The 14,474-nt window shown below is 41.8% G+C and overlaps 1 protein-coding gene across 4 annotated transcripts in view; it reads right to left on the bottom strand.

Moving 5' to 3' along the window:
- The window catches only part of ZNF143 (zinc finger protein 143), a 60,593-nt gene extending 50,906 nt beyond the window's left edge, over positions 1-9,687 (bottom strand). For 2 of the 4 annotated variants that reach the window (XM_005689707.3, XM_005689706.3), the window contains exon 1: positions 9,576-9,687. Coding sequence is in view for 2 of the 4 variants with exons in the window: in XM_005689704.3 (XP_005689761.1) it covers positions 9,576-9,617 (42 nt within the window). In the remaining 2 variants the exon portion in view is untranslated. The remainder of the gene's footprint in view (positions 1-9,575) is intronic. The other 2 variants (XM_005689704.3, XM_005689705.3) reach the window with 1 other exon arrangement.

Here is a 14,474-nt window from a genome sequence, read left to right as displayed (position 1 = left end):
GCTCCTGGTTTCCTCCAACTTCCTAGCCAATCCTTTTCCATTTCTCCAATGTATTCCTAAATGTTGAGAACGTGAAAATTTGCATCCTCACTTGTTTTTTCATTTTATGCACTTTTCCTCTTGGAATATCATATTCATTCCCATGGTTTCAAAGATCTCTAGAATTTATAAGCTTTTTAAAACTATCATGTCTTTCCTCTTAATGGCTCCTGATCTATTTATCTAGCTGCGTATTGGCCTTGATGACATTCATGGTCCACAGCCACCTCCATCTCAAAACTGTATGCCATAAAATTCTACTTTTGATGTTCTACCTCAATGATAAACGAATCACTTACCCAGTAGTCCAATCCCCCTTAATCTCCAATTGGTCATGAAAAATGATCACTTTACCTTCTAAATATCTGTCAAATGCATTCACTTCTCTTATTAGGCGGTCTTAATTCAGGAGACCATAACCACTTGGGTTATTACATCAGCCTCCCAAAATCCACTTTTACCCTCCTCCAACCTGATCTCCACAGCACAGTCCAAGTGCTTTCAAATCCAATCAGAGCATTTCTTTGTCATAAAAACCTTCAAAACTTTCCCACTTACCCATAAAGTCCAAATACCATGACTGGGGTTCTACTAACTTCTCTAATACAATCATCCTGGTTTGCCCAACACTGACAAGCTTCCCAGGTCATGGAACTTTCATTTCTGTTTTATTTCTCTGGGGGGAATTTGTTTTAAAATTGGGATAGTTTCCAATTCAAGACAGTGGAGTAGTAGGCGTGTGCTCATCTCTCCTTGGAGAGCACCAAGACTGCTACCAGCTGTTGAACAACCATGAACAGGAGGACGCTGGAAACCACCAAAAAGATACTCCATATCCAAAGACAAAGAAGCCACAGTGATATGGTAGGAGGGGCATAATCACGATAAAATCAAATCCCATACCCACCAGGTGGGTGATCCACAGACTGGAGACAAGTAATACCAAAGAAGTTCTCCCACTGTTGTGAAGGTTCCGAACCCCACATCAGGTTTCCCAGCCTGGGGATCTAACAAAGGGACTGGAAATCTCCAGGGAATCTGGCCTTGAGGGCCAGCAGGATTTGATTATAGGCCTTCCAGAAGACTGAGAGAAACAGAGACTCCAAGCTTGGGAGGCACAAACAAAATTTTGCATGCACCAAGACCCAGAGGAGAGGAGCAGTGACCACATAGGAGACTGAACCAAAACTACCTGCTAGCGTTGGAGGGCCTCCTGTGGAAGTGTGGATCGGCAGGGGCTCGCCACAGGAATGGAGGCACTGGAAGGTCCCCCTTGGCATAAAGCCTCTTGAAGTTCAGCATTAAGTCTACCACAGAGCCCACAAACCCCAGGGCTGGATCGCCTCAGGCCAAACAACTATCAGGGAGAGAGTGCAACCCCACCCATCAGCAGATAATTTGATTAAAGCTTTACTGAGCAAGGCCCTATCCACCTGAGCAAGGCCCTGTCCACCAGAGCAAGACCGAGTTTTTCCCATTCACCAAGAAGCTGACATAAACCTCTTAGCCTCATCCATCAGAGGGCAAACAGAAGGAGAAAGAAGCAGCACGGTCTTGCAGCAGATATAACAAAAACCATTATTACAGAAAATTAATCATGATGCAAAAGCAGAAAGTTATATCCCAGATGAAGGGACAAGAAAAAATCTCAGAAGAACAACTAAATGAGGGGGAGACAGGCACCTTCCAGAAAAAGAATTCAGAATAATGATAGTGAAGATGATCCAGGATATTGGGAAAAGAATGGAGGCAAAGATTGAGAAGATTCAAGAAATGTTTACCAAAGATCTAGAAGAACTAAAGAATAAACCAACAGAGATGAATAATACACTAGAAAGACTCAACAGCAGAATAACTGAGGCAGAAGAACAGGTAAATGAACTGGACGACAGAACAGTGGAAATCACTGCCGCAGAACAGAATACAGAAAAAAGAATGAAAAGAAATGAAGACAGCCTAAGAGACCTCTGGGACAACATTAAACACACCAACACTCAATACACCAATATTTGCATTACAGGGGTCCCAGAAGGAGAAGACTTCCCTGGTGGTTCAGACAGTAAAGCATCTGCCTACAATGCAGCAGACCCGGGTTCAATCCCTGGGTCAGGAAAATCTCCTGGAGAAGGGAATGGCAACCCACTCTAGTATTCTCGGAGAAGGCAATGGCACCCCACTCCAGTACTCTTGCCTGGAAAATCCCATGGATGGAGGAACCTGGTAACCAGGCTGCAGTCCACGGGGTCACTAAGAGTCGGACACGACTGGGCAACTTCGCTTTCACTTTTCACTTTCATGCACTGGGGAAGGACATGGCAACCCACTCCCAGGGACGGGAGAGCCTGGTGGGCTGCCATCTATGGGGTCGCACAGAGTTGGACACAACTGAAGCAACTTAGCAGCAGCAGCAGCAGGAGAAGAGATACAGAAAGGACCTGAGAAAATATCTGAAGAGGTAATAGCTGAAAACTTTCCAAACATGGGAAAGGAAATAGTCAACCAAGTCCAGAAGCACAAAGTATCCCAGGAAGGATAAATCCAAGGAGGAACACACAGAGACACACAGTAATTAACTGACAAAAATTAACAACAGAGATAAAATATGAAAAACAACAAAGGAAAACCAACAAATAACATACAAGGGAATTCCCACCAGGCTATCAGCTGATTTCTCAACAGAAACTCTACTAGCCAGAAGGGAATGGCATGATATATTTAAAGTGATGAATGGGAAGAACCTACAACCAAGAATACTCTACCCAGAAAGACTCTCCTTCACATTTGATAGAGAAATCAAAAGTTTCCAGACAAGCAAAAGTTAAGAGAATTCAGCAGCACCAAATCAGCTATCCAAAAAATGCTAAAGGAACTTCTCTAGGCAGGAAACACAAATGAAGGAAAAGACCTACAGAAAATAAACCCCAAATAATTAAGAAAACAGTAACAGGATCATAATATAACCTTAAATGTAAATGGATTAAATGAGCCAGCCAAAATACATAGACTGGCTGGGTGGATGAAAACATGTGCATATATGCACTTCCACTTACCATATTACCAAAACTAGGATCTAACAGAAAAATCTGTAATCACTTTTTAAAATCCAGATACATATCAGAATTATCTTGAAATTTTTTGAAAAATACAAATGCTCAGGTATTGCTTTTACCTCCATAGCTCCATGTTTCTAATGAGCAGTCGTGTTTAAAAACTGGACTACATGATGGACTTTTATCTAGTTTGTTTCACTTTTTATATTTCATATTCAGTGTTCCCATTTCATTTAGTTTATGTTCTCCATCTCCTTTTTCTTGATGTTGTTTCTCAAGTCTTTATCAAGTGTAGTAGAAAAGCTTTTGTATACATATATATAAATATGTATACTTTATATATATATTTAAATGTATGCATTTTTGCCTAACTAAAAAAATTATGATATTTTTATTCCACTTGTTTGACTTATGAATAGAATACTAGATTTCTAATTAAAAAATAGATATGCAACAAAGGTTTAATGCATACCATAGGGAACCATAGTCAATATCATGTAATACCCTATGGTGGAAAATAATTTCAAAAATAATACACATATATTTGTATAACTGAATCACCTTGCTGTGCACCTGCAACACTGTAAGTCAACTACACCTCAATAGAAAAAAAAAAAAAAAAAAAATATATATATATATATATATATATATATATATATGCTGCTAAGTCGCTTCAGTCGTGTCCGACTCTGTGCGACCCCATAGATGGCAGCCCACCAGGCTCCCCCATCCCTGGGATTCTCTAGGCAAGAATACTGGAGTGGGTTGCCATTTCCTTCTCCAATGCATGAAAGTGAAAAGTCAGAGTGAAGTCGCTCAGTTGTATCCGACTCTTCGTGACCCCATGGACTGCAGCCTACCAGGCTCCTCTGTCCATGGGATTTTCCAGGCAAGAGTACTGGAGTGGGGTGCCATTCCCTTCTCCAAATATATATATATAAATATAAAAGAATAAATAATTAAAAAGAAAAACAAATTGGAATGGTCTTGGGCAAGGGCTTCTCTGGTAACTCAGACAGTAAAGAATCTGCCTGCAATGCAGGAGACCCAGGTTCCATCCTTGGGTTGGGAAGATCCCCTGGAGAAGGGAATGGCTACTCACTCCAGTATTCTTGCCTGGAGACTTTCAGGGACAGAGTAGCCTTCGGGCTACAGTCCATGGGGTCACAAGAATCAGACTAACTGAGCAACTAACTCTTTCAAAGGCAAAACAACTTGGAAACTATTTTAGACATAATAAAAGACTGAGCATTGAATAAATGTGTAAATGCTGTTGGAAGCCAGAGCTCTCATTAAGGAAGAAGGGAAATGCAAATATGGAATAAGGGAAGAAAAGAAAGAGCTCTGTGGAATGAGCTGGAATTGGAGGTACTGGTGTGAACTCAGTCTCTAAAATGTGCTTATGTGTGTATATACAGGCATATCTTACTTTGTTCTCATTTTGCTCCTTTCTAAGGTAACTATTTTTCTCCATGGTTCTAAACCCAGTAAAACCACCCACAAACTGGCATGACTGAAAAACTAACACTTTTACTTTCAGCAAATCAAGACAAGTTGGTCACTCTATCCTCCAGTCTTATTCTAGCACAATCTCACATTCTATATTCCAGCAACACTGATTAAAATTCTAGTAGTCAATGATACTAGTATCATTTAATAATATTAATATATTAATAATTTAAACATTTAATAATGACAACTTATCCTTCCAAAATATTATGTGCCAGGCATTACTACTAATTCATTTAATCATTCTAGTAATCCTATGAATTAAGTATCATTTAATCACAATTTTGCAGATGAAGAAAGTGAAACTCAGGTTAAATGATGTCCTTAACTTCACAACATAAATGGTAAAATCACCTTCTAACCATCTGACTCAACAATTTTTACATGAGCCATTCTGGCCCAAGATGTCTCTTGTATCTGGGCTCTGAACACTGCCATTCATTCCCTCTAAAATACTCTTCCTTCTCTCTTCGCTGCTGCTGCTGCTAAGTCACTTCAGTTGTGTCTGACTCTGTGCAACCCCACAGACAGAAACCCGCCAGGCTCCCCTGTCCCTGGGATTCTCCAGGCAAGAACACTGGAGTGGGTTGCCATTTCCTTCTCCAATGCATGAAAGTGAAAAGTGAAAGGGAAGTTGCTCAGTCGTGTCCGACTCCTAGCGACCCCATGGACTGCAGCCTACCAGACTCCGCCGTCCATGGGATTTTCCAGGCAAGAGCACTGGAGTGGGTTGCCATTGCCTTCTCCGCCTTCTCTCTTTACTTGGCTAAATTCTTTAGATTCCACGAGAAAGTTTTATCTCAACTCCCCAAACTGGGTCTGAATGCTTCACCTGTATCTCCCAAGACACTCTGTCCATACCCTTATAACACTTACCACAGTACACTTTAATTACCTGGTTTTCTCCAGAGCAGCAGCAGTGTATTTAGAGCATGTGCATGCGTGCTCAGTCGCTTCAGTCATGTTTGACTCTCTGTGACCCTATGGACTGCTGCCTGCCAGGCTTCTCTGTCTATGGGATTCTCCAGGCAAGAATACTGGAGTGGGTTGCCATCTATGCTCTCCTCCAGGGGATCTTCCCGACCCAGAGACCATACCGGGGTTTTCTGCACAGCAGGCGGATTCTTCACCACTGAGCCACCACCAGAGAAGCCCGTATTTATAGCAACCAGCTATTAAAACATACAATAATATCTAAGGAGGATTCTCCTATTGATAGATTAGAAAATATGGGTTATACCTAGGAAGGAATACTTACAAGACATGGTATATAGCATTATACTTAAGAATAAGGACTCCTGAGCCAGCCTGCTTCAAACTCTCATTGACCACATATTATCTATGTGACCTTGGGCAAGTTACTTAAGCACACTGTGCCACAGTTTCCCTATCTGTAAAAGGCAGGTACTTCACAGAGGTACTGCAAATAAAAATCGCTTGTAACAGCACATGGCATTACATGTGTGTTTGCTATTAATGAGCCTCCCTGGTGGCTCAGAGAGTAAAGAATCCACTTGCAACGTGGGAGACCTGGGTTCGATCCCTGGGCCTAGCAAAGCACCCCAGTATTCTTGCTTGGAGAATCCCCACTGACAGAGGAGCCTGGCGGGTTACAGTCCATGAGGGTCCCAAAGATTTGGACATGACTGAGTGACTAAGCTGCTTATCAGCAGTTTAAAGCTAAATGAGAAGCTAAATGTCTCTGTCTTATTCACTATTTTCACCTACTACATGCAGGATCTTAGTTCCCTGACCAGGGACTGAACTCAGGCTCCCAGGCAGTGAAAGAATTAAGTCCTAACCACTGGCCTGCTAGGGAATTTCCATCAAGTGATATTGCCAGAGGAGGAAAAAAACAAGAAAAATTTTCAGAGATGTGTTATTCAAGAGAAACTTTCCTCTTGTTCATAATTTTCCTTTTTGAAAATACCTTTACTGAGATACAATTCACATACCATAAAATTTATCCATTTAAGGTATACAAGTCAATGACTTAAGTATATTTAGAGTGTACAAATATTATCACAACCTGAATTCAGAATATTTTTATCACCAGCAAAAGAAAAGCCTATCTCCCCCTTCCCAAACCCATAGGTAACCCCTATCTACTTTCTATTTCTACAGATTTGCTTATTCTGGACACTTCATATAAATGGAATCATAGCATATGGTCTTTCATGACTGTCTTCTTTCACTTAAACTAAATAATGTTTTCAAGGTTTCTCCATTAAAAAATTTTTTTAAGCTAAAAATAAAAATTTTCAGTCTATAAAAATGCTGAATCACTGTTATACACCCTGAACAAGTATAATATAAATCAACTACAGTTCAATTCTAAAAAGGAGAAAAAATTTCCTTATCCTTGTGAAAGTTTTTTCCCTGAAAAAGAAGACAAAAAATAATTTCTAAAGGTGATTTTAAATAATTGACTTTAAAAAATATGTATTTACTTATTTTGGCAGAGGTGCCACATGTGGAATCTTAGTTCCCCGAACCAAGAATTGAACTCAGGCCTCCCGCAGTGAAAGTACCAAGTTCTAATCACTGGACCACCGGGGAATTTCCATAAAGTGGTATTTTAAGTACAAAAAAAAATGTAGTTTGGAGTTAAAGGCCTGTGTCTACACATTAATGGATAAGTTATTTCCACAGAGTACAGAGTTCCCACGGTGACACAGTTTTAAAATAGGATTAAATTTATCGGAAACTATGAAGATTTTTTACTTCTGTGAGAGGGAGGGAGATTTTCAGTATAGAGCCATCTTAAAAACAAAATCATTTTGATAGCACAATACACTCTCTTAAAGCTATCCTTAAAATGCAAATTAAGCATAGAGATCAGCAATGACACAAACAACTCAACTCTAAATAATCACTATGTCCTGAAATAAAGCCAAGCGCAAAAAGACTAAGAACTGGGTAAAATCTCAAATTAAAAATAAAAACAAGGGCTGCGCTAGTGGTAGAGAGGCTGACTCTGAGTTCCCAATGCAGGGGCCCTGGGTTTGATTCCTAATGAGGAAACTAGATCCCACATGTTGAAACTAAAGCCCAGGGCAGCCAAATAACTAACACATATATAAAAACAAAAACTATATAAGAACTTCAAAATTAAGTAATGGTAAGAACATCAGGAGTCAGAAAGTTCTCCTCATGTAATCACAAACTGTAACTACATTATAAATATTTAATAACAACTAAACTAACAGTAGAGGGGACTTCCGGGTGGTCCACTGGCTAAGACTCCACACCCACAATGATGGGGGCCCTGGTTAGATCCCTGGTCAGAGAAATCAATTCCACATGTCCATGATGTAACTAAAAGATTCCACATGCCATAACTAAGACCCAGAGGAGCCAAATGAATAGATAAATAATAAATATATGTGATTGTTATAGCAGCATTATGCATAATAGTCAAGATAGAAGCAACCTGAAAGTCCACATCAACAGATTAACGGATAAATAAAAGGTGTTATGTCCCCACAATGAAATATTTGGCAATAAAAAGAAATGAAGTACTCATACATGCTCTAACATGAATGAACTTTGCAAACATGCTAAGTGAAAGAAGCACATACTGTGTGATTCCATTTTTATGAAACTCTGGGAACAGACAAAACTTGTAGATTAGTGGTTGGTGAAGGAGGTGTGTTATGGGGAAATCGGGAGAAACCTGGCGGGTACCGAGTTTCTTGGGGGGTGATGAACGTTTTAAAATTTTGGTAATGGTTGCACAACTCTGTGAAACATTAAACCTACCTAATTACATACTTTAACGGGGTGAATTGTAAAGGTCTGTATATTCTGCCAATTAAGCTGTTATTTTTAAAAACTAAAAGGTGGCTATGGAAAAAATAGGCAAAGTATTTGTACACTAAATAATTTCCAAAGTAATCAAAATACACTTGGGTAAAATTCGTTACTATCTCACCGAAACTTTTGGATGATTTCATTACCTAGTCTCTTATTAAACAATAACGAACTGAAACTACGCCATCAGCAAGGGAAAATATTAAATATTGCACAGATTTTTGTTAACTACAGCAAAACTACTGGACGCTTACAGCTTCTAGTAAAATTCAGGACAAAGGCGACAACCTCGAAATTACAATTTTTCACATCTTCACTAGACTATACCAGCTGACTAGACAACTTTCAAAAGCTTAAACTGATCTTAAACTTATCATCAGTTTGGCAATCATTTTATCACTTTTAACTTCTTTAATGAGTAAACACTGTTAAAAAAGAGCAAAAGGGGAGAGAATATTGATGGACGTTCCACAATAAATGTTACAAAGCAACGAAAGGATTCGTTCACTCTTTTCACCAAAATCGAGAAAACAGAATGATAAAATCAGTAATTTCCAATATTCGATATTAGGCTCAATGACCCCAATTTTTTTTTTTCCAAGTGAGGGAAACAAGAAATGTGTGCATGGTCTGAGCGGGAGGAAATATTGGGGGCGATCTGCAGGCGGGAACCCAATCGGGCTCTCAGCCAGTTCTGCCGCCGGCGCCCTAGCCTGGGCCTGGTGCTGACCAGGGCCCAGCGTCTCAGCCCGAGAAGCTTCGCCGCGGCGGCGCCTGGGGACTCGCTCCGCGCGGAGGTCAAGCCGAGAAGCGCCGCCAGGCTCCCGAGGGCTCCACCCTCCCCTCTTTCACTCCCTCCCCTCGGCGGTCCCCTGAGGGGAACAGGCGGGGCGCTACGCGACGAGACTGGGGGGAGGGGGGGTGGTTTGCGTCCTCAGAGAGAAAAGCTCCGCCGCCCCAGAGTGGCGGCCGCGGGTTATTAATAAACTCCGCTTCTGCCCAGACGCAACTACCGCGACCGGCCGTAGGATCGGCAAGGCCTGAGGTGGAGGCTGACCAGCCGGAGCCAGAGCCCGGGCCCAAGCGGGCCCGCGCCGCCGCGCTGAGGGCGGCGGCCGGGCGGAGAATAATGCACACTGGGTAAAAACACATTTATATACGAACCTCCGAGAAAATTTTCCAACAATTCCTTCGTCCGACCACCATGCACCAGGACAGGAAACAGCCGCCCGGCCCCCAAGCCCCGCAACCCGCATAGTAGCTCTGAGGCCCGCCCCCAGCCTCCATTGGACTGTCATTACGTCGCTCACTAGACGCTTCCTGCTTGCCATTGGCTCAAATTTAGGCGACGCGAAAGAAGACGGCCTTATCCACGCCCCCTTACCTGACGTCAGCCTCGCCTGGCCTTACAGCCAGCGACTGAGTGGCTTACCCAAAGTGAGGAACCAAAGTTCCTGCTTCTGACTGGTTGACAGAACCGCTCATCCCAGCGCGACAACGCCTCTCTGACAAGTGAATTATGCCTATTCTGGGGCCCCAGCAGGAGGCGCCATTTTGTGGCGAGGGAGGGAGGCTGGTCCTTGTGATTAGCCGGGAGGGAGAAGAGTTCACAGGCGCCATTTTCCCCACAGGGGCTAGGAGGTGGCTTTGGCTCTCCCTGTGGGCTTGCTGGAGCGCGTTCTGGAGATCGGTTGCGCTTTGCCTAGCGATTGCTGAGTGTTGCCCCGTCGGTAGGGTGGGGTGAGACGGGATGCGACGGCTCACAGTTCCCTGGGGGCTCTTGGTGCCAGCTGAGGCCTTTGCTCTTGGATGGAGGTTCTGGTTTTTGAGAGCTGCCGTATCCTTGTCACTGGCTGCCAAGACTACCTTTGCTTTTCCAGTCGCCGGGGTATCATCATTGGTAGGAGGATGAACCTCCTGCTTCAGCGGAAGCTCAGGCGAAACTCGACAACGAGGCGGTGGTCTTGGACTCCGCTGGGAGACATTGCGGATGCTTTGCGTTTTCACGTTGCTTAAGTTCATATTTTGAAGTCCTCTCTAATGGTGTCGCTAACTTCTTTTTTACTTTCCCTCTTGTGTGTGTCGCGAATTAATGTCAAAAAGGGTGGGGAAAGCATTGAGTGAGTCTCCCTGTACCTATTAAGATTGGATACAAGTTAGTTGTGAAGTTTAGGTAACGTTTCTCGTAGCTCTTAACCCAAACTTTTTAAAGCTATTGGAAATACAAGTCTCATTTGAGGAGTATTCAGTATATATTTCTGTGTTTTGGCAACGAAGCTGAATAAAGATGAGATAACGTGTGTAGACTCAAGATTTGTTAAATCGGGCGTTCCAAGTGTAGATTTGAGTTATGAAGAATGAAGAGGATGGTCCCGCTGTAACTGGAGATTTGTGTAATGCTTACAAAAATTGGAGAAAGCTGGATAATGTTTGATTTAGTGTCTTTCAGGTGATTATAGACTGTCCTTAGGATAATTACAATGTTTTTATTTACACTTGAGTCTAGTGTGAGATTTTAGCGTTACCTTGTTTTTGGTAGGGAGTGAGGGGCGCACAAGACCCTAACGAAGGTATAGCTGCCTAATTGGTGCCCAAACGCCATTGGAAGGAAGAGACTTCTGAGTGTCGTTTGAATATATGATCTTTAGAAGTTTAGTTACTTTTATTCCCTTATAAGAATAAAAAATGGGACACATAAGGTTGGATTAAGTTGCTTGAAACTGGAGGAATGGTTCATTCCAAATAGTCTTGTTCTCGATGGATAGACTCCTTTTTTCACAGAGTAGAGGGTTCAGATGACAAGTGTTCTAATTTATACTTATGTACCTTCCAGATGTTACATCTATATTTTGTAATCAGAAATGTTATTAAAAGAATCAATATTTTTATGGAATTTAGTCATTTATTACTAAGTCATTAACCTTTAGTGTGTTTGTTAAAACATTGTAATACAGAATCTCAAAAAGGAAGTTAAAAATCACCCTGTAATTGTGGATCTTGGTTACAGGACATCTTTCTATCCTTGGGACCTACTAAGTGGTTGTAAACATTGAATGATAATGGTGAATAGGATGCTATAATTCTACTTTAATTCACAAAGATACACTAATGATATTGTCACAGATAATAGAACTTTGTGTTACAGTGTTTACCACTGACTACAGAACAGAGTTCAAATGTCGTAATATTTAGGGCCACCCATAATCCAGATTTTCCCTGAATTACCTCCTATTCCTCATCTTATTACATCTTAACAAATTAATGGCTTGAAAACATTTAACTGCCAATCATTGTTAGTCCAGGCTTTTCCACAAAGCTGAACTTTTTCAGTTTTCTAAACAGGCTAACAATTCTCAGTTCAGTTCAGTTGCTTATTCGTGTCTGACTCTGCAACCCCATGAATCGCAGCATGCCAGTCCTCCCTGTCCATCACCAACTCCTGGAGTTTACCCAAACTAATGTCCATTGAGTCGGTGATGCCATCCAACCATCTCATTCTCTGTCGTCCCCTTCTCCTGCCCCCGATCCCTCCCAGCATCAGGGTCTTTTTCAATAAGTCAACACTCCCCTTGTGGCTCAGCTGGTAACAGATCCAACTGCAGTGCGGGAGACCTGGGTTTGATCCCTGTGTTTGGAAGATCCCCTGGAGAAGAGAAAGGCTATCCACTCCAGTATTCTGGCCTGGAGAATTCTATGGACTGTATAGTCCATGGGATCGCAAAGAGTTGGACACGACTGAGCAACTTTCACACTTTCAACTCTTCGCATGAGGTGGCCAAAGTATTGGAGTTTCAGCTTCAGCATCAGTCCTTCCAAACACCAGGACTGATCTCCTTTAGGATGGACTGGTTGGATCTCCTTGCAGTCCAAGGGACTTTCAAGAGTCTTCTCCAACAACACAGTTCAAAAGCATCAATTCTTCGGTGCTCAGCTTTCTTGACAGTCCAACTCTCACATCCATACATGACCACTGGAAAAACCATAGCCTTGACTAGATGGGCCTTTGTTGGCAAAGTAATGTCTCTGCTTTTCAATATGCTATCTAGGTGGGTCATAACTTTCCTTCCAAGGAGTAAGCGTCTTTTAATTTCATGGCTGCAGTCACCATCTGCAGTGACCTTGGAGCCCAAAAAAACAGTCTGACGCTGTTTCCCCATCTATTTCCTGTGAAGTGATGGGACAGATGCCATGATCTTAGTTTTCTGAATGTTGAGCTTTAAGCCAACTTTTTCACTCTCTTCTTTCATTTTCATCAAGAGGCTTTTTAGTTCCTCTTCACTTTCTTCCATAAGGGTGGTGTCATCTGCATATCTGAGGTTATTGAGATTTCTCCTGGCAATCTTGATTCCAGCTTGTGCTTCTTCCAGCCCAGCGTTTCTCATGATCTATTCTGCATATAAGTTAAATAAGCAGGGTGACAATATGCAGCCTTGACATACTCCTTTTCCTATTTTCCTATTTGGAACCAGTCTTATTCCATGTCCAGTTCTAACTGTTGCTTCCTGACCTGCGTATTTCTCAAGAGGCAGGTAAACTGTTACTATTATGTTTTTAAAAACATTTAACTCAGAATTGTCTGGAGAATTGGTTGATTTGGGCGTATTTGCACACTGATGTAACTACTCTTCTGTGTATAGAAGAAATGTGGAAGGAATGCCCTGGCAGTGCAGTGGTTAGGACTCCATGCTTTCATTGCTGAGGGCTAGGTGGGGAAATGAAGATCCCATAAATCTGGTGGTTCAGCAAAAAAATCAATGCATTCAACTCTTAAAAGTAACTATGTCTAGGATAAGGTGACTTTGAGTTACGAAATTATTTCTGTAATAGGTTTATTAATACATTTTCCCCCTAAATTTGTAGAATTTTAAAAACATTGAAAAAAATCTACAATTCTTACACTGGGCTTCTCTGGTGGCTCAGTGGGTGGAGAATCTGCTTGCAATGCGGGAGACAGGGTTTCATTCCTGGGTTGGAAAGATCCCCTGGAGAAGGGAAAGGCTACCAGTTTTCTGGTATTCTCCAGTATTCTGGCCTGGAAAATTCCACAGACTGTATAGACCATGGGGTGGCAAAGAGAACGACACAACTGAACGACTTTCATTTTCAAACTGAAGAATTTTTGTTTTTTTTTCTTAAAATGCTAAAGAATTTAAAAACAAGCTAGTCATTTGCTCTTCATTGGAAGCTGTGGCTGTTAGATGTGTCACTTGTCTTAGAAACTCTTGCCCCATTTGTAAAATAAAAACTTACTTCAGGTACTTTCCTGGTGGTCCACTGGTTAAGACCCTGTGCTCCCAATGCAGGGGGCCTGGGTTCGATCTCCCACCAGGGAACTAGATCTCACATGCTACAGCTAAGACCCAGAGCAAATAAATAAAAAACAAACTTCACAAGTGTTGATTGGGAAGATACATGAAAACGTAGAAGGTAGCACAGTGCCTATCAGAGGTATTATTCAAATGCTTGATGTTGCCTCTCTCTCCAAGTCTCACTTTAATGCTCAACAGCAGTGGTTTCTAAGCACTTTGAAAACTCCTTTGAGATTCAAATGAAAGCTATGAAAAATATACTAAAGGCATCGCAGTTTCATAGGGCTCATGGACCCAGAATCCTTGGTCTGCAGTATAAACTCATTCAGTTAATCTCACTCAGCTTCTACACTGAAAACATTAATCAGCGCTTTATCAGAATATACTTTTAGAAGTATATGTTACTTAAAACACTCCTTTCCAATCTCAGATATAGTTCTCAGTATGTATGCTGACTTAAGCATAGTGCTGATAAAAGTGGTAATGTTTTGTTAGTGGCTAATTGCAGGACTCCAGTTATTGATAACTCCAGTATGTGCAGTTTTCAATTTTACTAACTCTACCCATGGACCACTTGTCAACCCAATTCATTCATTCGTTGTTGAATGAGTCGCTAAATTGTGTCCAACTTTTGCTATCTCAGGACTCTATTCTGCCAGGCTCCTCTGTCCATGGGATTTCCCAGGCAAGATTCCTGGAGTGGTTGGCCATTACCTTCTCCAGGGGATCTTCCCTACCCATTGATGGAACCTGC

The sequence above is a fragment of the Capra hircus genome, chromosome 15 (genome assembly GCF_001704415.2).
Source record: "Capra hircus breed San Clemente chromosome 15, ASM170441v1, whole genome shotgun sequence".
Taxonomy (NCBI): domain Eukaryota; kingdom Metazoa; phylum Chordata; class Mammalia; order Artiodactyla; family Bovidae; genus Capra; species Capra hircus.
Note: the sequence above shows the minus strand (reverse complement) of the source record. Positions and strands in the feature narration are given on the sequence as shown.